The sequence below is a fragment of the Bipolaris oryzae genome, assembly GCF_000523455.1.
Source record: "Bipolaris oryzae ATCC 44560 unplaced genomic scaffold scaffold_145, whole genome shotgun sequence".
In the NCBI taxonomy this organism is placed as follows: domain Eukaryota; kingdom Fungi; phylum Ascomycota; class Dothideomycetes; order Pleosporales; family Pleosporaceae; genus Bipolaris; species Bipolaris oryzae.
This window is the reverse complement of record NW_006911421.1, coordinates 1-22,872: the sequence shown is the minus strand read 5'-3', so window position 1 is coordinate 22,872 and position 22,872 is coordinate 1. Positions and strand designations below refer to the sequence as shown.

Below are 22,872 nucleotides of genomic sequence, written 5' to 3'. Positions count from 1 at the left end.
TGGTTCGTGAGCTGCCCGCATACAAGATGCATGCGACGGAGCTCAACAGCTTGACGCTGCCTGTCAGCAGCGCCTCTGGATACTGGGCTCCGTTGCTTTCCCCGCGATCCACTAGCCGCTCCTGCTCCTGCTCTCCTGATATATCCCATCCGCCCTAGACTGCCGCCATGCCAGCCTGATCCTCACCTCTTCCCTCGCGTGAAGTCGTGTCACCCCATCTCCCATCTCCCCCCTCCCATTGACCTTCTTCTCCCACTTTCCCCTCCTTACCCTTTCATCCCACCATCATGGCTGCAAACCCCAATCCCCGCGAGCGGAAGCCCTCAACCAGTGCCCCGCTTGCCGATCTCAAGGGACCCATTGGACCCGCCTTTAGCCGCCCAAAGCACAAGAGGACCGTCACTGGCTTTGGTCCCAGTGAGATCAAGAGCGTCGAAGCAAGTATCCCAGAGCCTCAGCGTGAGGCATGGAGGAAATATGTAAGTCAATTGGTCTTTGACGCCATCCCTTGCAAGCAGTGCTCCACGTTGTGTCAGTGTGCATACTAATCACCCAAATAGATGCCCAAGCCCTTCTCCACCCCAGATGACTTCACGAAAGATACCGTTCGCCACATCGAGACGACCCTCGCGCGTTCGCTCTTCAACTGCGATGAGTCTGCCGCCTACGCCGGAACCGCCCTGGCTTTTCGTGACCGCCTGGTCCTAGACTGGAACAAGACACAACAGAGCCAGACATTTGCTGATCAGAAGCGTGTATACTGTATGAAGGCCGCGGGATGATATGGTATAAAACAATTGGCTGACAAGACTAGACCTCTCTCTTGAGTTCCTCATGGGACGCGCATTGGACAATGCTATGCTCAATGTCGAGCAAAAGGAAACTGCCACCAGTAAGCCTGACATCCTGAATTGTGCAACACACATCCCCTAACGCTCATACAGAGGGTCTTAGCGATCTCGGCTTCCGCATGGAAGACATCATCTCGCAAGAACACGACGCTGCTCTCGGAAACGGTGGTCTCGGACGTCTTGCCGCCTGCTTCCTCGACTCAATGGCCTCGCTAAGCTACCCAGCTTGGGGCTACGGTCTACGTTACCGCTATGGTATCTTCAAGCAGGAGATTGTGGACGGATACCAAGTCGAAGTTCCAGACTACTGGCTCGATTTCAACCCGTGGGAGTTCCAGCGTCACGATATTGTCGTCGACGTGCAATTCTACGGCCAAGTCAACCGCTGGCAGGATGACGAGGGCAAACAGCAGAGCTCCTGGGAAGGCGGCGAGATCGTTCAGGCTGTTGCTTTTGACGTACCAGTACCTGGATACAAGACTGGCACTTGCAACAACCTTCGTCTCTGGGGCAGCAAAGCGGCTAGCGGCGAGTTTGACTTCCAAAAGTTCAACTCTGGCGAGTACGAGAGCTCAGTGGCCGAGCAACAGCGTGCCGAGACCATCTCGGCGGTTCTCTACCCCAACGACAAGTGAGTATACTCAAACATTATCAAACATGTGACTGACATTGGGCAGCCTCGATCGCGGTAAGGAGCTCCGCTTGAAGCAGCAATACTTTTGGTGCGCGGCCTCGCTCTACGACATTGTCCGACGTTTCAAGAAGAGCAAGCGCGCGTGGAAGGAATTCCCCAACCAGGTCGCCATCCAGCTCAACGATACCCACCCAACGCTCGCCATTCCTGAGCTCCAGAGGATACTGGTCGATATCGAGGGACTTGACTGGGATGATGCGTGGAACAGTAAGTCTCAAGATCAATATGAACGCCCTATGAGGCTAACAGAACGCAGTTGTTCAAAAGACGTTTGGCTACACCAACCATACTGTCCTGCCTGAAGCGCTTGAGAAGTGGTCCGTCCCGCTTATGCAGCACCTCCTTCCCCGACACCTTCAGGTAAGTTGAAATTCAACACCATCCTCAGACACTGCTGACATCAGTTTTGATCATCTATGAAATCAACTACAACTTCCTCCAATTCGTTGAGAGGACTTTCCCTAAGGAACGCGAAATGCTTGGACGTGTGTCCATTATTGAAGAGTCGCAGCCAAAGATGGTCCGCATGGCCTACCTGGCGTTGATCGGCTCACACAAGGTCAACGGAGTAGCTGAGCTGCACTCTGACCTGATCAAGACGACCATATTCAAAGATTTTGTCAAGATTTACGGTCCTGACAAGTTCACCAATGTCACCAACGGCATCACTCCGCGAAGGTGGCTTCACCAGGCTAACCCCAAGCTGTCAGCACTGATTGCCTCAAAACTGGGCGGATACGAGTTCCTCAAGGACCTCACACTACTCAACAAGCTCGAAGCCTATGTGGACGACAAGGAGTTCCGCAAGGAGTTCCAAGACATCAAGTACGCCAACAAGGTTCGACTTGCACAACACATTCTGGAGCACAATGGCGTCAAGGTCAACCCATCAGCGTTGTTCGATGTCCAGGTCAAGCGTATCCACGAATACAAGCGCCAGCAATTGAACATTTTCGGTGTTATTCACCGTTACCTCCAGATCAAGGCCATGTCCCCTGAGGAGCGCCAGAAGCTAACGCCTCGTGTATCGATCTTTGGTGGCAAGGCTGCTCCCGGATACTGGATGGCCAAGACCGTCATCCACCTCATCAACAAGGTTGGTGAGGTTGTCAACAATGACAAGGATGTTGGCGATGCCCTCAAGGTCATTTACTTGGCCGACTACAATGTCAGCAAAGCAGAGATAATCTGCCCTGCTAGCGACATTAGCGAGCACATCTCGACGGCTGGTACTGAGGCGTCTGGTACCAGTAACATGAAGTTCTGCCTCAACGGTGGTCTCATTATTGGAACATGTGATGGTGCCAATGTAAGTTTGTATACAAAGTTTGCGCTTAAGCTCGTCTGACCTTTGAATAGATTGAGATCACCCGTGAGATTGGCGACCAGAACATCTTCCTTTTCGGTAACTTGGCCGAAGACGTCGAGGACCTTCGTCACGCACACATGTACTCTCAGTACAAACTGGACCCTTCGCTTGCCAATGTTTTTGATGCCATTCGAAACAACACTTTTGGCGACGCCGACCAGTTCTCTGCGCTCGTCAATGGCATTGTTGACCATGGCGACTACTACCTTGTATCCGACGACTTTGCGTCGTACGTCCAGACGCAGGAGCTCATTGACGAGAGCTTCAAAAACACCGAAGAGTGGACCACCAAGACCATCACTACTGTTGCTCGCATGGGCTTCTTCTCGAGTGATAGATGCATTGACGAGTATGCAGAGGCTATCTGGAACGTGGAGCCTCTGCAGGTCAAGAGCGAGCCAGCCCCATAAATAGGATCTGGGACGAAAAGCAGGCAGGCCGTCTATTGTAGATGTTACAAGACTATGCAGCTAGAGTCTTAGACTTGTTTTGGTTTTCATACACCTTACAATGGTAATCATGAATGAAATACATATGTCATGAACAATGATTGTAGTCTGTGCCACCGTCCGTAGAGTACTGCATGTTTTGCTCCGTAAAAACGCCCCCATCCACGCTCTCCCTCAGATGCCTTTATGATTCAGGGTGGAGACCGGAATAAAACCCTCCATCGGCGCACGGCAAGTGACCTGATAGAGTAAGTTGATAACAATAGAGCATTGTATAGGCATAGTTGTAGAGCGGTACTTACGGTGAATATTCTTGTGTCTGAGGGTTCGCCGAAAAGTGTTACGCTTTGTAGAGAGTGGCACTATAGTGGAATCATGCGCTTTCCGGAAACAGCCAGGGAATTATTGATAGTAGAATACTGCAGGAACAGGTGAAAGCAACATAATGCCTTCGTGATGGCAGGCACTCTGACAATTGATGGGGAGCGAGCGGCGACCGTTAGACCCTGAACTATGCCTGCTCCGAATCAAGTATAGCCCCCCCACACCCCAGCAGGACCAGCTTACGCACGGGTCGCGTACTACGACGCGCGACGTCAATCTGGGCAATCTGGCCGCTCTGCGACGAAAGCTCCGCCGCGACACACGATACCAGTGCTTCAGAAAGAAGCAAAACAGCGACGAGACATGGCGAATCGAGGATACGATGTTGTCGTTGATGTGGACCAAGAGGTGCGTCTGATTTGCATGCTCTTTCTGAGCAACATGCTCCTCACAATGCGCAGGCTGACAAGTCACTCCAACAGGGTGACTTAGGCCACACAGACTTACAAGAAGACCTCGAATTCCATAGTTCCAGTAAGGCAATCAATTCCTGCATTCTCCAATTCCCACCCCCACTAACAACTTCCTCCTCCTCCTCAGATTTCGACACCCAACCCTCGTCCGGCCGCGGCGCCCCCAAAATCCAACCCGACTCCACTTCTACCTCTTTCCTCCCGGGTCCCGCCGCCGCCGGCGACAATAGCGGTAGTAGTGGAGGCCGCAAGCATTACCTCTGGTCCCTAAACTTCTACGCCCAAGCCTTCGACGTCGACACCGCTGAGGTCCTGCGCCGCTGTGTCGCAACCATTTACCCGCGCGCCAACTTCCTCGACGTCCTAGAGGGAAACCCGGATCTGTACGGCCCCGTATGGATCGCTACTACCGTTGTTGTTATCTTGTTCTTGACCGGAACGATTAATCAGTACCTGGCGCTCAAGGGCGAGGAGCATTTTGCGTATGATTTTAAGTTGCTGAGCGGGGCTGCGGGACTGGTATATGGGTATACGGCGTTTGTCCCTGTGGGACTTTGGGGGGTGCTCAAGTGGTATGGGAGCGAGAGTGCGAATTTGCTCGAGTGCTGTTGTCTTTATGGGTATGCGAATTTGGTGTGGATTGCGGTTGCGCTGGTTGCGTGGAGTCCGTGGGCGAGTAAGTCTTTTGTCTTTTTTTTTTCGTTCTTTCTGGTTTTGCATCAAGGACTAATGATGAAACAGTTCTCAACTTTACAGTTGTAGCGGTCGGTCTTGCGTTTAGCGCTGCGTTTCTTCTGAGGAATCTTTACCCGGTGCTTAGCACTACTGAGGCGAAGACGTCTAAGATTCTGCTCGTTGTGGTCGTTGTGCTGCATGCTGGGTTTGCGATTGCGATTAAGGTGCTGTTCTTTGCTGCTACGAGCCCTGTGGGACCGAACAAGGGCGTGGATAAAGATGCGGGTAAGGGTGGTATGCTGATGATGCTTATGGGTTGATGGATGTGTGGGAGGGACGGTATGAGAGTCCGGAAGGATATGGCAAGATTAGTTTCCTCCATGTCCTTTTTCGTCTTGGGAAATACTGATTGACGGACTTGTAAGTATTCTAAAAAAAAAGTATTCACAACCCTCTTCAATCAACGATTTCCTCTCTTGGTATATTTCCGTGGTCATTATGCATGCATTGCTATTCTTATGGATCCTACATTACATCTAAACCCCGAACAAATTCCCACCTGCCATTACAATTATCATTGCCAGCTCAGGCGTAGCAACGGATAGTGAAAAGGGAAAAGAACAAAACAAGACAAGACAAGACAAGAGACTGACCAGTCTCGATCTCAAGAAGCACCAAGGCCGTCGACCAAGGAGAACGAACCTTCCAAAGTGAACCAGCAAACCCTCACGCATCCTTCTCCTCATCCTCATCCTCATCCTCGTCCTCGTCCTCACTCTCCTCCCTCAAATCCGGCTCCTCCCCCTTCCTCAACGCCATCGCCAACTCATGCACATTCGCAAGCGTATACCCCGCCCTCCTCTCCACACACCACTTGACACACTCGGTGAAGACCCCGCCATCAACGCCCATCCTTGGATGCATCTTCAACTCCCTACTCAAATCCCTGACCCTAAAATCCGTCGCGACCTCGCTCTCCTCGGCACTCAACTGCATCAAATCCGTCGCCTGCACATCATCCGCATGCGCAAAAACATCGCGCAGCTCATCCGCCCACGCCTCGCCGAAGCGCTCTTTCCCGCGCTTAATGGCCGTCGTGCACTTTACGCTCGCCGTGTTGCGCAGGTAGCCGCCTGCGATGTTGCGGTGCGCATTGAGCGTGTCGCAGATGTTGGACGGACCCCAGTTTCGTGCGTAGAGTCGGAGGGAGACGACGGGGCGCGCGAGGGATTGGAAGAAGTAGACGATTATTTCCGTGTCGGTGAGGGGCATGAGGGGGATCAGGGCAGAGGCCGCGGGAAGGAGTTTTTCCAGGTTGTGGATTTTGCGTTTGGAGATTATGGTTGTGGAGCGGGGTGGGTGTGGGGTTGGGGGGCCGATGCGGCCGGGGGTTAGGGGCGAGGTGAGGGTGTGGGTGGTGCTGGTGCTGTTGCCGTTGCCGTTGCTGTTGCTGGTGGTGGAGTGGTGATGGTGGTGACCTGTGGTGAGTTGACCTGGGACTTTGATTTTCAAGACTTTACGAGCTTTGGTTTTTTCGCTCTTGGGGCGTTTGGTGCCGGTGAGCTTGGAGCCGAAGGGGGTTGAGCTGGTGCTGTGTTGGATGGGACTGCTGTAGTAGGGCTTGATCTCTTGAAGTGGTTTGGAGGAAGTGATGGGGCTAGATATTTGTGCGTATTCGACTCCAGGGAAGAAGGAAGCATTGCTCTCGGGCGCGGTCTGCGGTGTAGTCATACGACTGCCAAACTCGGGAGCAGCTTGGGGTGTGGCCATATGACTACCGAACTGCTGGTGCTGGTGCTGATACTGAGAGAGGGCTGCCCGGAGACGGTCCCGCTCATTTTCGGCCTTGACGAGACGTGCGTTCAATGTGTTGATCAGTTGTGTTTGGGCCTGCGCGAAGCTGTTGAAGTTTTGCGTGAAGGTGCTGACGTTCTTCTTGAGATTAGCCATCTCTGGAGCCATCCTATCCACCGTGTTCTGGAACGTCTGGGAGCTATGCTGAGGTTTCGCCGGGTTGCGAGCTTGCTCTGTGGAGTGTCAGTCAGTGAACCAACACTCTCGCTAGTAGAAGTACGGACTGAGAAGACTTACCTTGTTCATTCATGGGATGGTAGGCAGGAGGCTGTCCACCGCTATTGAACTGGTCAGCACTCTCGTGTTTGCAGTCTGCCATGGCAACCGCCCTTGGCAGCAAAGTTGATGTCACTACGGACATGCAAACGCTGCTCTCCCACACTCTATACTTCACCTTTTTTGTCAATTTGCACCCATTAATCATTTGATAATCCGTTGATGATCGAACCTCGAAAAGCCAGCATAGACCTTTTCCGACATAGATCTCGAAATGGAAGCAGACATGGACTTCACCATAGATGTCGTGATTTGCGGAGACGGAAGGGATAAGTACAAGGAAAAGAGTGTCTTACTGTGGATTTGGTGAGAAGTAGTCTGCCAGCCTGGCATCGCGAAGCTGGCTATTGTTCTGAGCACTGTTGCTGATCATCCGAAGAGGTGGCAATCCGAGACTGAGTGCTTGGCTGCAGGGCCTAACATCTTCCACTTCGTCGGCTAGGATTGAAGAAGCATCGTGTGAAGGTTCTCCGTTCTCCAACATAAGCTGGGAGAGATTCTCAGGAAAGAACGATAGGGTTGATTGGAATAAATCCTGGGGAGATGTCTCGTTGTTTTCCGTTTTCGTTGGGCTCATGTTGGTGAACAATCGGTGCAGAGAAAGGTGTAGAAGAGACTCGGAGAGGCAAAGTATTTGATGAGAAGCCTGCGGCGTTTGTGCGTACGCGGTCGCCGTGACTTTGACTCACGGTCAATGAGGGTGAGGTGGTGAAAGTGAATTGGGCAATATATCCTAAAATGATCCGTGAATAGCCCGTTTGCAATACTCATGTGGTATGATCACTGGACGTCTGTTATCAGCGCTCCGTTTGCCGATGTTAAAAAATCCGCTTGCGTACCCTAAGGATGGCTGGAGAACTGCTTGTTGCTTAACCAATTTCTCAGTAATGGACCGCCCCGATAGTCGTCCTGGCTATGTATACCAAATTCTTATGGTCTATTAGAAGTTCCTTTAGCCCTATCCGTGTATCCTTGGTTCTCTTGTGCATAGCGAAAATCGTTGTGTTATTTGAGCAGAGGCCTAGACGTTCGTCAGCCAAACGACGATTGATTGAGATCAAGATCGATTATGTTGACCTTGGTTACGTCGCAAGTCACGGTAACTCACTAAATACTCTTACCATATTGTCGAGTGGACACTGAACTCGTGTGACAAAGCCGCCGTCTCGTTTCACTCACCTGAAAACCAACATATCAATCATTAGAACATTGTTCTATCATACTTCTCGCAGTTTCAAGTTTTGCAAGAGGCTTTGCTGTACGAGTGGACCGAAATCTCCCTCTTTTACAGATCAATATCGAGAAAATAATAATAAATGTTTAGCTAGATGCGTCAATGCTTCTCTACTAGAAACGATACTCAAGGAACTCTACTTCGCCCTCGTCTATTATATTTGCACAAAAGGTTTTCATTTGTGCAACTGCAAAACTTGCTGAGAGACTCACATAAAAACTCTAATTGTAGCCCTTGCGGCCCAAGAACGACCATCAGCTATGCGAATCAAAGACAATAACAAGTCTAATAAGATGGAAGCCTGACTGAGATAGCCGTACTGAAATGAAGTGAGAGTGGGAAGAACGTTGTCAAAGAATAGCTCTATAGAGCTGTACAGGCCCATCATGGGAACTTGACAGAATGGAAATTCAAGGTGATGAAACAAGTATCCTGGGTGATGCGTATCTGTAGCGTCCCTAGCTTCAAACTGGAGTTTCAATCGTCATCTCAGCTCATTATTCAAAAACAAATGTAAGATGTCAGAAAGCTTCGAAACTGAATGGAAGCGACTGAGCCAATGATGGGATTTTCAAGTATCTTGGAATTTTCCAGGGACGAAACACATGTCAGCAAAGAATAAGAGGCAGTTAACATTTACATAGTCGTTATCAAAGCTTGGCTGGATTGCCGAGTCAAGATACCGAGGCTAAACTCGTTCGTACTTATCGATAAGACAGCTCCAACGCCTCAGACACGGACGTGGACAGCTCTCCCACTACAACCAACCTGACAATGTCTGTAAACATCCTCATAGTCGGCGCTGGCGCCATCGGAGCCTTTTATGCATCACGCCTCGCACTGGTACCTGGTACCTCGGTTTCGGTGATTTGCCGCTCCAACTACAAGGCAGTTAAAGCGGATGGCTTCAAAGTCACGTCTCCTCAGTATGGCGACTACACGTTCACACCAGCACACACTTTTGCGAACCCCGAAGAAGCGCGAAAGAGCGCAATCCAATGGGACTATGTCGTTGTGAGCACCAAGGCGCTACCGGACGTAAGCGACGACTCGGCGATACTGGAAGGCCTCGTTAGCGACAAGACCGCCATTGTGTTGATACAAAACGGCCTGGGCGTTGAGGACCCATACGCAAAGCGCTTCCCACAAGCCGCCATTTGCTCGGCTGTCACAATAGCAACCTGTGCACAGCCAGAACATGGTCTCATCAAGCATAATAGATGGACGCGCATCAACAGTGGACCCTACCTACCCCATCTCGACACGGGAGCAGCCAAAGACACTGATTCACGTATCGTTGAACAAAACGACGCTTTCATCGCGCTATTGAAGGAAGGAGGCATTAAAGATGCCGAGGCTTATTCACATGCGAAGCTTCAGTTGGTCCGTTGGCATAAAATTGCCATCAATGCGTCCATGAACCCAACCTCTGTGCTCATTCTCTGCTCTCCAAACAACCTCATGTCACAAGACCCCGAAGTACAGCGCCATCTCAAGGGCGTCATGACCGAAATCCTCGAGACCGCACCCAAGATTCTCGGCCAGCCCATGCCCAAGGAATTCGCCACCCCCGACCAAATCATCAAGTCTACGTTGAAGAATACGAGTGGCAGCAAGCCCAGTATGGCAATCGACTGGGAAGCGGGAAAGAGGATGGAGATTGAGGTGATCCTAGGAAACCCATTGAGGATTGCTAGGGAGAGGGGTTATGAGATGCCAAGGTTGCAGAGCTTGTATGCGATGGTCAGAATGGCCCAGGAAATCAGGGATCAGAAGAAGGTTAAGCTATGAGGCCTTCTTGCGCAGATGTGTAGTAATTTCTACTTACTTGAATTTTTTATACCTGTTTGCTATGTAGCGTATCAGATCAATTATCTCAGAAAAGAATAGTAGGCTACGCCCCAACCTGCCGCAATCAGGTATCAAAATATTGACATTACAGTTCAAGTAAATGTGGTTTAGCAGTACTACTAGAATTTCACCTCTTAACAAGTATATGCCTATTAGGCACATTCATTGGGTACGGCAACCAAAATGCGGCCGCGACGAAGGTAGTAACAGCGGAATGAAGTTACGACAAAGGCAGCAACAGCGAACTGCGGTTACGACGAAGGCAGTAATAGCGAATTACGGTTGAGGCAAGACAGTAACAAATTATGGTTGCAACAACGACACGCAGCGCAGCGTGCTAGTGCCTACAAATTCGCTCTATCGTCCGTCTCTCTCCCATCTCACCACCGCCGCGCATGTATTTGAACTCGACTTTTCATTAACACCGTATAGAGCTTCATTTCATGGCCCTTATCGATATCAATTAACAATGGCCCCACCACTTCGGCCTATACTTAGCAAAGGGAAGAATCAAAGACTCAGTCACTCCAGTACTTCCACGCAGGGCTCTCCCTCAGTCTCTCAACCTCAGCACACACAGCTATCAGGGAGTCCAACCACTCTTGCACCAGAACCCCAAAACCCTGCTGTATCTGATCAATATTATCCTTCCACCGGAGGTTTTTCGATCATTCAACAACCCCAGCCACCTACAAGGGCCTCACAGGAGCATGCCTTCTCATTCATTAACACCACGCAAACCACATTCAATGCTCCCGCTTCCGGAAATATCACATCTAATGCTCCTGCTACTACCCGCACCATTCGCACTGCTGTCAGTAATAGCCATACCACTTCCACTGGTCCTACTAGCACCTACAACGCCCCCATCGCTCCCGCCGCTCCTAGGGTTCCTACTTCCCCTCAACCCACGGCCGAGGAACTCCGCAAACGCCGCGAAGCACGCAGACAAGAACTCCGCGCAGACATTAGCGCAAATTACCGCCACTATTTGGAAGTCCTCCAACTGATACCTCTGGACTGGAGTAGCGGCGAGCGCCCAGACCCGTATCTAAAGAGCCTACTCGCAAATCGGATGATGCCACAGGATAGAGAGTGTGAGCTTGCGCTTGCGATTACCTTTGCAAAGGAGAATTGGTGGCATTTTGCGACGTTCCCGGAGGACGTAAAGAAGTACGCAGAGTTGGAGAGGGACAAGAGGAGGAGGGAGTGGGAGCAGAGGCAGAAGGAATTGGAGCAGTGGCAGAGACAGAAGGAATTGGAACAGTGGCAGAGGGAGCGGCAGGGGAGGCATTAAGTGTACATGGAAAAGTGTATTAAAAACAAACACCAGTAACTATCGGTATGCAAATCCCCTGAGTATCTCAAATCCAGAAATATATCGCTTAAAAATCCAATTACAAAAAAAGTCCAATCGCAAAGAAAATCCAATCGCAAAGAAAATCCAATCGCAAGAAAATCACATCGCCCAAGGGGAATACCGTACACCCATCGCCAAACAAAACAAAAGAAACATAAAACAATGAACCTCCCCCCATACATTCAAAGCCCCCAAACGCCATATGCATCCCGAGAACAATTACTAGAGAGATAGGAAAACGCCGCCATCGCAGCGTGACATAGTAATCATCGTCCTTGCAAAGCGCAAAGGACGGGAGAAATGTAAGGAAATAAAGAAAAAAAAACATTGTAGGAAATCGTACCCAAACATTATGGTCTTCGTCTATACAAACCGCAAGACGGGAGAAAGATTGAGAAAACATCGGAAAACATTGTGGGCAAACAAATTAAGAAAGAAGAAAGAAAGAAAGAAGGTGTCCAGACTCTCACGCGGCCTGAGAGGCCTTGTTCGCATCCACGCGAATGGCCTCCGGGCTCTTCCAGCCCCAATCCAACCTGGCCTTCCTGATCTTCTCCAGGTGGCCTTCGAATTCCGTCCAGATAGTTCCGAACTGAACCCATTGCTCTCGGGCAAAGCGGATGTTTTCGGCCCAGTCGCTAATGTCGTTTTTGTTGAGTTCGCCCAAGGTGTGCAATTCACGATAGGGAGCGGACTGGCGGGGACCGTCGAAGCGCATATAGTCCAAGGCGGTATTCCACATGTCACTTATGTTAATGAAAGGGCGGCGGGCGTAGTTATGAAGGTTTTGTTCGGTTATCTGGAGGTGGTTGGCGGGCTGAATGGGAGGCGTGAGGAGGGCGGGGAGGGTGTTCGCGATGGTGGAGTCGGTGGCGGCAGTATCGGCGACAGCGGTTGTGGCAGTGTTGAGTTGTACGTCTGATTCTGTGTATTGCTGTATATATTGCTCAAAAAGACTGGAAGGGGAATTGTTAGTGAGGAGAGAATGGGTGAGGTGGGGAGGACTTACTCAGAAAGTTCAGCTTGCTGAGCAGCGGGACTGGGGTTGAAATCGCTTGATTTTTGGTCAAAAGAGGGATTGGAACCCGGTGGAATTTGATCGAGGATTGGTGCGAAGCTTGATTGATTTGGATCCAAAATCGGTGCGATGTCCAATGGGACTTGGCCAGAGGTCGAATCGAGACTGAGCGGTTGCTCATATTCCTTAGGTACAAAGTCGAACTGCGAGTCTAACTGCGATGAACTAAAGTTGGGTGCGAAGTTGGGCTCCATCGGGTCATAGCCGGGCGCAAAAATCGACTTTTGGTTGGCGTTGCATGCGGGATCGGAATTCTGGCAGTGCCCGGTTGTGAAGGTCGATGGTTGACCATTTCCAATCACAAAAGACTGCTGAATATGATCGGGCATCGAAATTGGCTGCCAGCTATGATTGAATGGCAAGACGGGCTGTTGAGCAGAAGTGGATGACAAGTTCGTCTGCTGGCCATAAGCAGGAGGAAGATTGAGCTGTTGATCGGGGCCGAGAATGGAATTGAGTCTCTGGCCATAGCCAGTTGTGAGATCAGCCTTTTGAGGGTGACCAGATGGGAAAGAAGGTTGCTGGTCGTGGCCGGATGAGTGGCGAGATGGTTGAATATAAGTGGATGAGATATCAAAACTCTGACCACAGGCGGGATAAAAGTTTCGCTGCTGGCCGTTGTTGGGCGCAAGGTTGGACGGCTGGTTGCGGACTTTTGCGAAACTGGACCTCTGTTCATGTCCAGATGCAACGTTGGATTGTTGGGCGTAGCCGGATGCTACGCTAGACTGCTGACCACAGCTGGGTGCGATTTTGTTCTGACGATCAGCACTTGGAAAATAGTTCAGCACTGGATCATAGTCTAAGAAGCAAAACTGGGGAGATCCAAGATTGGGCTCGACATCGGGCTGAGGAGCAGCAGTGTCGGGTTCGACAGCTGCCCGCTTTCCCTCACGAGCCTTGCGTAGAGTGATGCTCCTATCGACCTCACTCTGAGGCAGCTCGTCCTGCTCAGGTGCGCTGAAGTCTCTCGTCGGGATATTGCCATTTGTACCAGCCTCATCGGGGAGAAACTCATCGTCGTTGACGTATGAGTTGAACATTGAGCGTCCACGGGGGAGCTTGCGCTTCTTGGCAAGCTGTCCGAACGGTTCATTCTCCTTGACACGATGTCAGTGATGGCTTGAGTTGGAACGATCAGTGCTTGTACGTACTTCGTGACCATCCTCATACCCGTCAGCAGAGTTGGTGTCCTTGGAAAGGTGGTCGTTTCCTCGCTTTCGTGGCTGCGATGGGCCTGACGTCGACAATACGTTGATAAACTTACGCATTTTGGTAGGTGGTTTGCTGCTTGGCTGCTTGTTGTTGGAGGTCGGTTTGATGGCAGCGGACCTCTTGCGCTTTGTGGCAGGAAATTTGATGTCGTCGCGACGAGCGAACACCTGCTCGTCGAGATGGGCGGGCGTGATAGTTGCTGGCCCACCAAGGTGTGCAGTGAGGCGTTGGAAGTCTATTGGGAACAGCCACACCTCGTCTAGGTGCTCAACTGCGTATTGCACGCATCGTGCAAGATCGAGCGCGTCGTCTCCGGATGGGTGCTTCTTGACATGTTTGGCCAAGTCCTTGAATGCTACCGGGCGCACACCTTGATTGATGGAATGGTTTGATCCCTGTGAAGTAGCATTCCTGGGCTGAGTCATGCAAGGAGTTCGGAAGTTCGTGACGTTGAGACCGCTCTCTGGGAGGAAGTGGTCGCGTGTGAAGTCAAAGTGCTTCGTCACAGTCCACCCGTCGAAACCTGCCTTCCGCATGGCGTACGACATCATCACCAAGGTTGAGTTGGTGTTGAATACTCTATCGTCAGGAAAGTTCCGGAACTCATTCAGCAAAGCTGCTATGTGAATGGTACGGGCTCCATGACATAAGAACCTGTTGATGATATCGATAGACTTCAACCAATGCGGACAATACGCAGTGATCTCAGCCGCGGTAAGTGCACCAGCTGGGAACGAAAGGTCCCAACTGGGTGCTCCAGTACCAAACGCGTTGTTCTTTGCAATCATCGCCATGATTGCTTCTGGTAGTTAATGACAACAATTCTTCCCAGTTGTTGTCTCAAAAACAGAAGGAGATAAAGAAAAAAACGCCAGATAAATAAACACTAAAGACTGTACCTACCAGAATAGAGGGATTTTGAGTGTCTTGAGCGACTCAACCAGAGTTGTTGCGAGGTAATGGTTGTAGTGGAGGGATATTTTATAGAGAGTAGAACGTCTTGAGAACAGGACGCTTGGGCCGGTATGGTGAGCGTTTGATTCTTTTGTGACGACACAGACTGAATTGATTGAGCAGATTAATCCCCCACGCGGACAACAGTCACCCAATTGCATCAACTTGGTACCTTGCGCGTGGCCACTAGTCTCCCTCTAACTCCCCTATACAGACTTCCACGCCCTTCTGCCAAGGGATTGGAGCCTCACAGGTTGGTCTAAGCACCAGGGCAAACAACCGCAGCGGTTAGATCTGAGAGTTCTTGCGGGGAAACGGGTGCCAAGGCAGCGGATCGAAGATCACGGGTACCATCTAGACCCGTCGCTTTGGGAACTAAACCTTTCACTGCCACGCGAGTACCCATTGTGGATGCCTTAGACCCGCCAGCCCTGTGAACAGGACCCACTCTTGCCTTGTGCTCTGTCAGGCGCAAAGGGATTGATACTAGTTTGTGGGGTATCGGAGATAAGCAGGGTGAGTTGGTGACGGGGCGGGGCCTTGTTTCTGCAGCCCTATGGTATTTGCCTAGTTGACCAGGGCAACAGAGTAAAAGATCGAGATGCTCCTTATATTTTGTGTACATGGTATGGGTAGTTTTGCACAATGAAATTATGTTCTGCGGCCTTTACAATGCTAAGTGACGTTGGAGATATGGAAATTGTCAGTGACCGATGTGACTTTGGGAAGTGACGCTGTTAACGCGAAGCTTGTGGTTAAGACCGATATTGTTTATGATAATACTGTCACCACCTTTTAGTAAATTCAATCTTACAAGACTTATGTCTAAATCTGAGAAATCGTGATGCGCTACTGACTTGCGCGGAGCGTCGTCGAGATCTTTTCAGAACATATAGACCGGGACGCCTCAACAACGAGCGGGTATCGATTTTCTCACCAAAAATGATGGATATATCTTTTTTTCGCAGCAAACAAACACATAAAAGACGATAATCAAGAATAGAATGAAGAGAGGAGGAGGACATCAGAGCATTGTCGAGGAGGGGTGGGGAGAGGACAATAGCATTGTTAGTGGCTATCTTGCAAGATGATTGTATTCAAATGGAATACTATGCAATAGGGAAAGATGATATACACGTTAGAACAAGTGGAGGGATAAAAGGAGACCAAAATAGATAAAGTATTATCTGACTTTGAGAAGATGAGGCAGCGGTTGGACAGGCGAAAGAAGTGAAGTAAGAGTGAGAAGAACGTATAGATGATAACATGTACCGGATAGAATATCATATGAGATAAATCTACAATCATGCATTAATCTGGAGGAATGGTTGAGCACTCCAGCAGTCGAATGTCAAGCTCCGGTCGTACCGCGCCGCCTTACCATACCGGCGTCTTTACCACTTCGACTGGCAAGCCCCATCGAGACACACGGAAATAGCGGATAGCCCTCAGATCGTATACGAAGCGATCTTTCCGCATGTTTATCCGCGTTGCCTTGATACCTTAAACATGAGACTCCACCGTGTATCACGCGCCCCACCCAACCTCGAAAGCCGACGATCCAGAACAACCGTCGAGTAATCACCCTAGAAAAGCGCTATTTCCCGTATTCCAATAGAGCTGCCACAGTAAACGTCTCCAGCATGTCAGTCGCGCATCAGTCTCACGCTTGTTGGATCCGTCACCTGTCCTCCCCACACCCACCCAAGCCGACATATATGCTACTCCACTGGCTTTTCCTATCACCCAAATAGTCTCAGCGTATCTACAGCACCCAAATCAGTATACCAGAACGACATTTCGTTGCGCGAAATCAGCGTCGTCGCTCAATCACACCAGCCATGGGAACAATTGAAGTCGCGACAAACTCCAGACCAACGCGCGGACGCGAACCAACCACACGCATCTTCCGTTTCAGCCAATCCGCACACAGTTTAGTCCGCACCACCACGACCCCCGTTTCGGCGCAGCTGGCTGTTTAATCCGCAGCGCCTCCGAAACACACTTTCTTACACTGTCCTTTTTTCATGCCTTGAACGTACTCCCTGTCTCTCTGTGTCTTCTCTTCCTTGTGTGGGTCCGGCCCTGCAGTGTTCCGACGGGCGGTTGAAACGAGCGTTCAGTCACTCCGTTCAAAACGGAGGGCATGGTTTCCGGGCGTTAGTCATAGTGGCTATGAGGAGCGTCAACGAGCGAGCGAAAGGAGGAGGAAACACTGACAGGTGCAACGCGTTTTGTGGCATGTAGCATTCTCCACAGCATTGGCTGCAATCGCAGCGTACGACACTGCGAACCCGCATGAAGCGAACCTTAACTTGCGTATTTGTAAAGTATATATAAACCCAATCTACGCGTTTCTTAAGCTCCGCCGTGTCCTGAGTGTTTCCCGCATCTTACCCTTCTCGATCGTGTATATATCTTTTATTCTTGGAGTGATTTACTCTTGTTACCGAGCCGGACTCAACGCTACTACCTTTCGTCTCGCTATCTTCAACTTCAACAACACGAAAATCCAAGTAAACCGAATATCGAAAATGCTCGCCTCAAGCTTCACCGTCGCCGCCATCGCGCTCTTTGCACCCCTCGCTCTCGCTCAATCAACGGCGTCGTCGACTTCTTCCTCGGCGGCAACAACTTCAATGTCCATGTCCATGTCATCCATGTCGTCCATGTCCATGTCTATGGTCCCTATGCCCACGCCGTCGAGGGCGGATGTTACGATGGCATGGAACGATGGGCCAGCTAGCACATCTGGAGCGTCCATGTCCGGGTCTATGGGATCGGGTATGATGACCATGTCGGATGGTTCGGTTATGCCCATGTCGACGGGCAGTGCGATGGGCCTGATGAACATGGGAAATATGACTGGTAGTGCGGGACGTTTGGATATGGGTACTGGAGTTGCGTTTTTGGGAGCCATGTTGGCGGCTTTTATTTAGGTGGACGTGGGAATGGAAATGTAATTTTACTGTGATATTTTTTTTGGTTGGATTGCGTGGGCTGGGGGATTGGGAGGGGTTCTTTTGGAGAAACGACTCATGGCGGTAATTCTAGAGTTGGTAACAAATTCATCATGTTGATAATTACATTGATTTTTTTTCTCTCTTTCTTTGGACTATGAGAAGATGGCGTCCGTGTCGCGTGAGATGTGAAGTCTTGCGGCGTTGGTATCGGGCAATGTTGAGGTTGAAACAAGCAATCTGGTGCCAGGTCCATCACCCCTCATAAACTCCGGAACCGTATCCTGATGTTAGCTCCACCAACCATATTTCATGGCTGGGTAAAGCAGTGGTTATGTGAGGTTGGGGAAGTGGGCCGCCATGTCTCCACGCACGATGGCCGTGGCAAAATGTGGGGCGGGAAGAGCCGTGAGCAGTGGCAGTTGGCCGACAGAGCAGCAGTTGGCGGCGCAATCATTTTCTCCAAAAGGTCCGCACGAGTCCCACACGGCTGTGGCTGCATGCACATGGGAGTGACGGTTTGTTACCATGGCTCTGGTATTACCGTGGCGATATGATTACTATGCCCGGTATGTATGGAGTATGCACATTGATGGGGCAGCCGGAGTTGCCATGGCATTGATTACCGACGGCAACGTGACTAGGCGAAGTGCCTCCGAGATCCTCGGCTCAACATGCTCTCGCGCACGCCCCACAAGTAGAGTTAAGAGGTGCGTCTCCGCCTCGACAATCCGTCTCTTTCTCCTATCGCCTCAGTCTTTGTCTTTACCTTGCCGTCCACTTCCTATACCCATCCTTCTTTCACACAATCATCATGACTGACCGTCTCAAGTCCATTGTCAACCAACTGACGCCCTCAACCGGCGGTCTGGCGGCACTGTAAGATAACACGATGCGCCACTAAAAGAACAATCGCTGACAATGTCTCGATAGCACCACCAAGAACCCCGACGACATTGTCATCACCCTCGCCATCCGCACACCTCTCACAAAGGCCCACAAGGGTGGTTTCAAGGACACCACGCTCGATGGCATCCTCGTAAAGACACTGAAGCAGGTGGTCGCAAAGTCCAACCTCGATCCCGCCCTTGTAGAAGACATTTGCCTGGGCAATGTCTCCGATGCGAAGGCTGCCTACTATATCCGCGCCGCCATGCTCGCCGCAGGCTTCCCCAACACCACCGCCGGCTCATCCCTCAACCGCTTCTGCTCGTCTGGTCTTAAGGCAGTGCAGGACATTGCCAACCAGATCTCCGTCGGTAGCATTGAGATTGGTCTGGCCGTTGGCGCCGAGAGTATGACCGTGGGTGGAGACAGGCTCGAGAGGCCGTTTGTTGCTGAGGTCCTCGAGAACCAAGAGGCATGCGACTGCATGCAGCCCATGGGTCAGACATCAGAGAACGTCGGCAACGACTTCAACATCTCGCGTGAGCGCCAGGACAGATTTGCCGCAGAGTCATACCGAAGGGCCGAGGCTGCCCAAAAGGCCGGCTGGTTCGACGACGAGATTGTGCCCATCACCACTGTTGTCAAGGACCCCAAGACTGGCGAAGAGAAGACCGTCACCCTCACAAAGGACGAGGGCATCCGACCCGGCACCACCTTCGAGAGCCTGCAAAAGGTCAAGCCCGCCTTCCTGCCCCACGGCGACAAGTCACACGCTGGCAACTCCTCCCAACTCACCGACGGATGCGCCGCCGTCCTCCTCATGAAGCGCTCCACCGCCGAGAAGCTCGGCCAGCCTATCATGGCCAAGTACATCGGCGCCACCGTCGCCGGCCTCGCCCCAAGAATCATGGGCATCGGCCCATCCGTCGCCATCCCCAAGCTCCTCACCAAGTTCAATATCACCCTCGACGACGTCGACCTCATCGAGATCAACGAGGCTTTCGCCTCCATGGCCGTATACTGCCTTGAGACTCTCAAGATCGACCACTCCAAGCTCAACGTCCGCGGTGGTGCTATTGCTCTTGGTCATCCTCTTGGATGCACAGGTGCCCGACAAATCGTCACTGGTCTCAGCGAGTGCAGGAGGCAAAAGAAGAAGGTTCTCCTCACCAGTATGTGCATTGGTACTGGTATGGGAATGGCTGGTCTTTTCATCAACGAGCAGAATGTGTAAAATGCTGTATACCTTTTAGCAATGTAATATTTTCAATCAAAGTTATCAAGTTTAGTTCCGACATGACTCTTTGTTTGTTCGTGCAATGAAGAAACGCTGTGACTTGTGGTGTTGTGGAGTTCGGTTATTCATCATGTCATGAGTGAGGCGGAGAGGGGGAAAGGGACGATCCGCCGTCCCCGTAAAAAGATATTGTGACATGATCACATGGCAAGAAAGAGGGGACGGAGTTGTTACACAAGCGCGATCATACGATCCTTGACCCCATGTATTACAGCAACATTGTGCTCGTTACAATGCACTCGCGATTTTTCCTTCCGACGCCGTTACATTCAAAAGTCACGGTGTTTCTTGGGTGAAGAGAATTGCGATTTGATCAAGGTGGTAAGCCATTACTTATATTATATTCTATTTACCCAAAAAACATTACTTGTGTTTTTTTTTTCAGCGATGTTCGAACTTTTCCGCTCGCACACCATGCATATATACATTAAACACTCCCATCTTGTCTAACAAGCGTCGGGCGAAAAGAAAAACCGCTTAGTGGCTAGCACCGGGCTGCATAGCAAACCCAAGCCTAACAGCATGAGGATTGGCAAAGTCGTGCATGACATACTTGCCCTTTTGCCACGTGGTGCCAAAGAGGCTGAAATCGACGCCGCCGCCAATGTTCTGCAGGCCACCGAGGCACATCTTGCCCTGATCATCAAGGGGAATGGAAATGAGTTGCGAACCGGGAGTGAAGAATTTTTGACCGGCGATGACGATGGTGAAGCCACCGGGCTTGCTGTTACAAGGCACGCTGTGCATCTGCTGGTCGTCGTCGTACTTTGAGCCGGGGATAGATTTGTACCACGCGGTGACGATATCAGGGTCGGTGTAGGTAAGGGTGGTCGAGGCATCGAGATGGATGTTCATTTTTCTTGGGGTGACTTTGGCGTTGGGGTCGAAAAGACTGAAGCCCTCGCCGTAGAAGGCGTATGCAGGCCAGCCAGCCTCAGGTGCGTTGTTGACCCAGGCAACCCTGCCGGTGTACTGGTTGGGGTCAAAGAATCCAAAGTCGAAAACGGAGCCGCCCTTCTTCTCGGCGTAGGCAAAGACGGGCTTGGCAAGCTGTTTCATGATGTTGTCGAAGAAGTTATTCTCGTACTCGGGCACGATGCTGTTGTAGGAGCTGTTGCCGAGACCGACCAAGCAGTCCAGATCCGTGTCTGATAGGAATGCCTGCGACAGGCCACTGGCTGCGCCGAATGCTTGCTTGGTGGTAATACCGCCGATCGTCACATCTTCGACATACACATTGCCGTAAGAATCTGCTTCAGCGCCGTTGTATCCAATCGAGTAGTTAGAGCCGACCTTTTGGTGGGCGGGGTTGATTTCGTAGTAGGTGTACCCGACGTTCTGTTTCTTGGGCTGTGCGGAAGAATGGCACCAGCTTGATGAATGTTAGAATATACCCACGACTCTTTGCGATGATATAGTGACTCACAAATCTGAGGCAGCAGTGCCAATACTGGCGCGAAACGTCTTGCCGTTCTTGCCACCAATTTGGACCGGATAAAGGTACTCAGTATCATATTTGTCCTCACTCCATCCCCATGAAGCCCCAGTCACTTTTCGACCTGTGCTGCGAGATGCCAAACGGGCTCTGCGTAGACGACGCCCAGCATTCTCTGCAGCCTCGACGAGCCTTGGGTGTACTTCGACTCCGGCTCTACGCCTGACTTCAATCAACTGATCCAGTCCATGCTTTGTGGATGCAGATCCAGGGATTGGATGAAGCGAAAAGGTAGCACCATCTGCTTTGAACAAATGTTAGCTGTAGCTCGGTTGAGTTTTCTGCATTGCGCAATCGTGACCACGCAGTCCTTGTTTGACGAACCCTCTGGGGTAGGGCTGGCGATAGCCGCGCCAGTGAAGGCGAGTATGGCTGTAACTTGACCGAGAGACAACATAGCGAGAGTGGTCTATAGCCTATCAAGGAAGCGAGGGTGATGGATGGGCTATTATGAGAGACTGTGCGAAACGGCCGGAGTAACGATTCCCAATAGTGGGAACTTGCTCATAATCTTATATGAACGGTCACCCTACGATGTCGTTGCGCAGTGACAATCACGTTCTTGGGCGGGCGGCATCGCGGCAATCAATTCGGCCAGTGTTCATGGGTGCGGACCATGCCGTGACATGTCGGACGTAGGTTTACAGAGGACCAACTGGTCATAGTGCACCGATTTCGGCAGTGACTGCTTACTTTAACCCTTGCGCTGGCTATTTTAGTTGTCGGAGTACACACCGAAATATCCAATTTCCCCTTGGGTCCGATAGTGACATCGCTGACAGCGGTAGGCTGCATCAGTGCTTTGTTCACGCGATCATGCTGTTTAGAAGAGCAATGTTTGAGAACTCACAGGATGAATTATCCTGTAATTCATACAGTCTACTTGAAATACATTGTAGAAAAACTAGTGCTCGTAGCCAATGAATAAAATTGTATACTGATGCGCAATGGTCTGAATGTTGCTACCAATCAGAGGCTGACTCAGAAACGGACATTCCCGTGCGCTAGAATTTCTAGAATCTCGTATTCGGCCCATTTACCCAGGAAGTAAGCCATTCCGTCCTTGCACCAAGCAAATCGGGAAAAGCTTATTGTCTGACAGGAAAGACGGCATAGGGCAATTGTAGGGGCTGGACGTGTGCATCTGATCAACTCTTTCCTGATCACAGAGTTCATTGGATGACCAGTCAGCTGCACTCTCCAAAGCATGATAATCCTCAAAATAGAAGCCGTTGATGAGCGATGACCCGATGTTAGGAACTTCTCGGTAATTTGTACAAGTCTCCATATCATGAACTGATCTGCAATTCTTCAATGGCTCACATATACAAACTGTTATTAAAGAAAGATCTCCTAGGTCATCTAGCATGGCTAGATTCAGTTTGCCTCGGTTTGTCATTTCTACAAACTTTGCTACCGTGCCCCACCACCTCGCGCACACCACCACCTCGCGCACGCGCGGCCTCACCAAAACAACCTCATAAATGAGGCTCTAGAGCCACGCCAAATAGTTATTATCACGATATATCTTAGAGGTGAGGTTATTAGGCCTTGATATAGATATAGCTATAGAAA

General features: G+C 50.7%; 9 protein-coding genes across 9 annotated transcripts; 6 read left to right on the top strand and 3 right to left on the bottom strand.

The window, feature by feature from the left end:
* Nucleotides 1-287: 287 nt before the first annotated feature.
* On the top strand, nt 288-3,324 carry COCMIDRAFT_103645 (glycosyltransferase family 35 protein; the record flags this gene model as incomplete). Its single annotated transcript, XM_007692913.1, has 8 exons — nt 288-479; nt 561-762; nt 815-892; nt 945-1,482; nt 1,529-1,752; nt 1,802-1,909; nt 1,950-2,854; nt 2,905-3,324. The coding sequence occupies 8 exons, from the start codon at nt 288-290 to the stop codon at nt 3,322-3,324; spliced, it is 2,667 nt and encodes an 888-aa protein (XP_007691103.1).
* A 726-nt stretch (nt 3,325-4,050) lies between these two features.
* COCMIDRAFT_39544 (uncharacterized protein) lies at nt 4,051-5,155 on the top strand (the record flags this gene model as incomplete). The annotated part of the gene is made up of 4 exons (XM_007692908.1): nt 4,051-4,095; nt 4,170-4,221; nt 4,288-4,836; nt 4,902-5,155. 4 exons carry the CDS (start codon nt 4,051-4,053, stop codon nt 5,153-5,155), a joined length of 900 nt encoding a protein of 299 aa, XP_007691098.1.
* Nucleotides 5,156-5,561: 406 nt separating this feature from the next.
* On the bottom strand, nt 5,562-7,542 carry COCMIDRAFT_39543 (uncharacterized protein; the record flags this gene model as incomplete). Its single annotated transcript, XM_007692907.1, has 3 exons — nt 5,562-6,862; nt 6,927-6,967; nt 7,262-7,542. The coding sequence occupies 3 exons, from the start codon at nt 7,540-7,542 to the stop codon at nt 5,562-5,564; spliced, it is 1,623 nt and encodes a 540-aa protein (XP_007691097.1).
* Nucleotides 7,543-8,973: 1,431 nt separating this feature from the next.
* COCMIDRAFT_103678 (uncharacterized protein) lies at nt 8,974-9,990 on the top strand (the record flags this gene model as incomplete). Its single annotated transcript, XM_007692912.1, has 1 exon — nt 8,974-9,990. One exon carries the CDS (start codon nt 8,974-8,976, stop codon nt 9,988-9,990), a length of 1,017 nt encoding a protein of 338 aa, XP_007691102.1.
* A 529-nt stretch (nt 9,991-10,519) lies between these two features.
* On the top strand, nt 10,520-11,347 carry COCMIDRAFT_8019 (uncharacterized protein; the record flags this gene model as incomplete). The annotated part of the gene is made up of 1 exon (XM_007692897.1): nt 10,520-11,347. One exon carries the CDS (start codon nt 10,520-10,522, stop codon nt 11,345-11,347), a length of 828 nt encoding a protein of 275 aa, XP_007691087.1.
* A 529-nt stretch (nt 11,348-11,876) lies between these two features.
* Nucleotides 11,877-14,497, bottom strand: COCMIDRAFT_39540 (uncharacterized protein; the record flags this gene model as incomplete). The annotated part of the gene is made up of 3 exons (XM_007692906.1): nt 11,877-12,366; nt 13,305-13,588; nt 13,643-14,497. The coding sequence occupies 3 exons, from the start codon at nt 14,495-14,497 to the stop codon at nt 11,877-11,879; spliced, it is 1,629 nt and encodes a 542-aa protein (XP_007691096.1).
* A 2,694-nt stretch (nt 14,498-17,191) lies between these two features.
* On the top strand, nt 17,192-17,596 carry COCMIDRAFT_103607 (uncharacterized protein; the record flags this gene model as incomplete). The annotated part of the gene is made up of 1 exon (XM_007692911.1): nt 17,192-17,596. The coding sequence occupies one exon, from the start codon at nt 17,192-17,194 to the stop codon at nt 17,594-17,596; it is 405 nt and encodes a 134-aa protein (XP_007691101.1).
* An 835-nt stretch (nt 17,597-18,431) lies between these two features.
* COCMIDRAFT_103680 (uncharacterized protein) lies at nt 18,432-19,739 on the top strand (the record flags this gene model as incomplete). Its single annotated transcript, XM_007692910.1, has 2 exons — nt 18,432-18,496; nt 18,551-19,739. The coding sequence occupies 2 exons, from the start codon at nt 18,432-18,434 to the stop codon at nt 19,737-19,739; spliced, it is 1,254 nt and encodes a 417-aa protein (XP_007691100.1).
* A 540-nt stretch (nt 19,740-20,279) lies between these two features.
* Nucleotides 20,280-21,694, bottom strand: COCMIDRAFT_8015 (uncharacterized protein; the record flags this gene model as incomplete). The annotated part of the gene is made up of 3 exons (XM_007692896.1): nt 20,280-21,174; nt 21,229-21,541; nt 21,622-21,694. The coding sequence occupies 3 exons, from the start codon at nt 21,692-21,694 to the stop codon at nt 20,280-20,282; spliced, it is 1,281 nt and encodes a 426-aa protein (XP_007691086.1).
* Between the last annotated feature and the right edge of the window lie 1,178 nt (nt 21,695-22,872).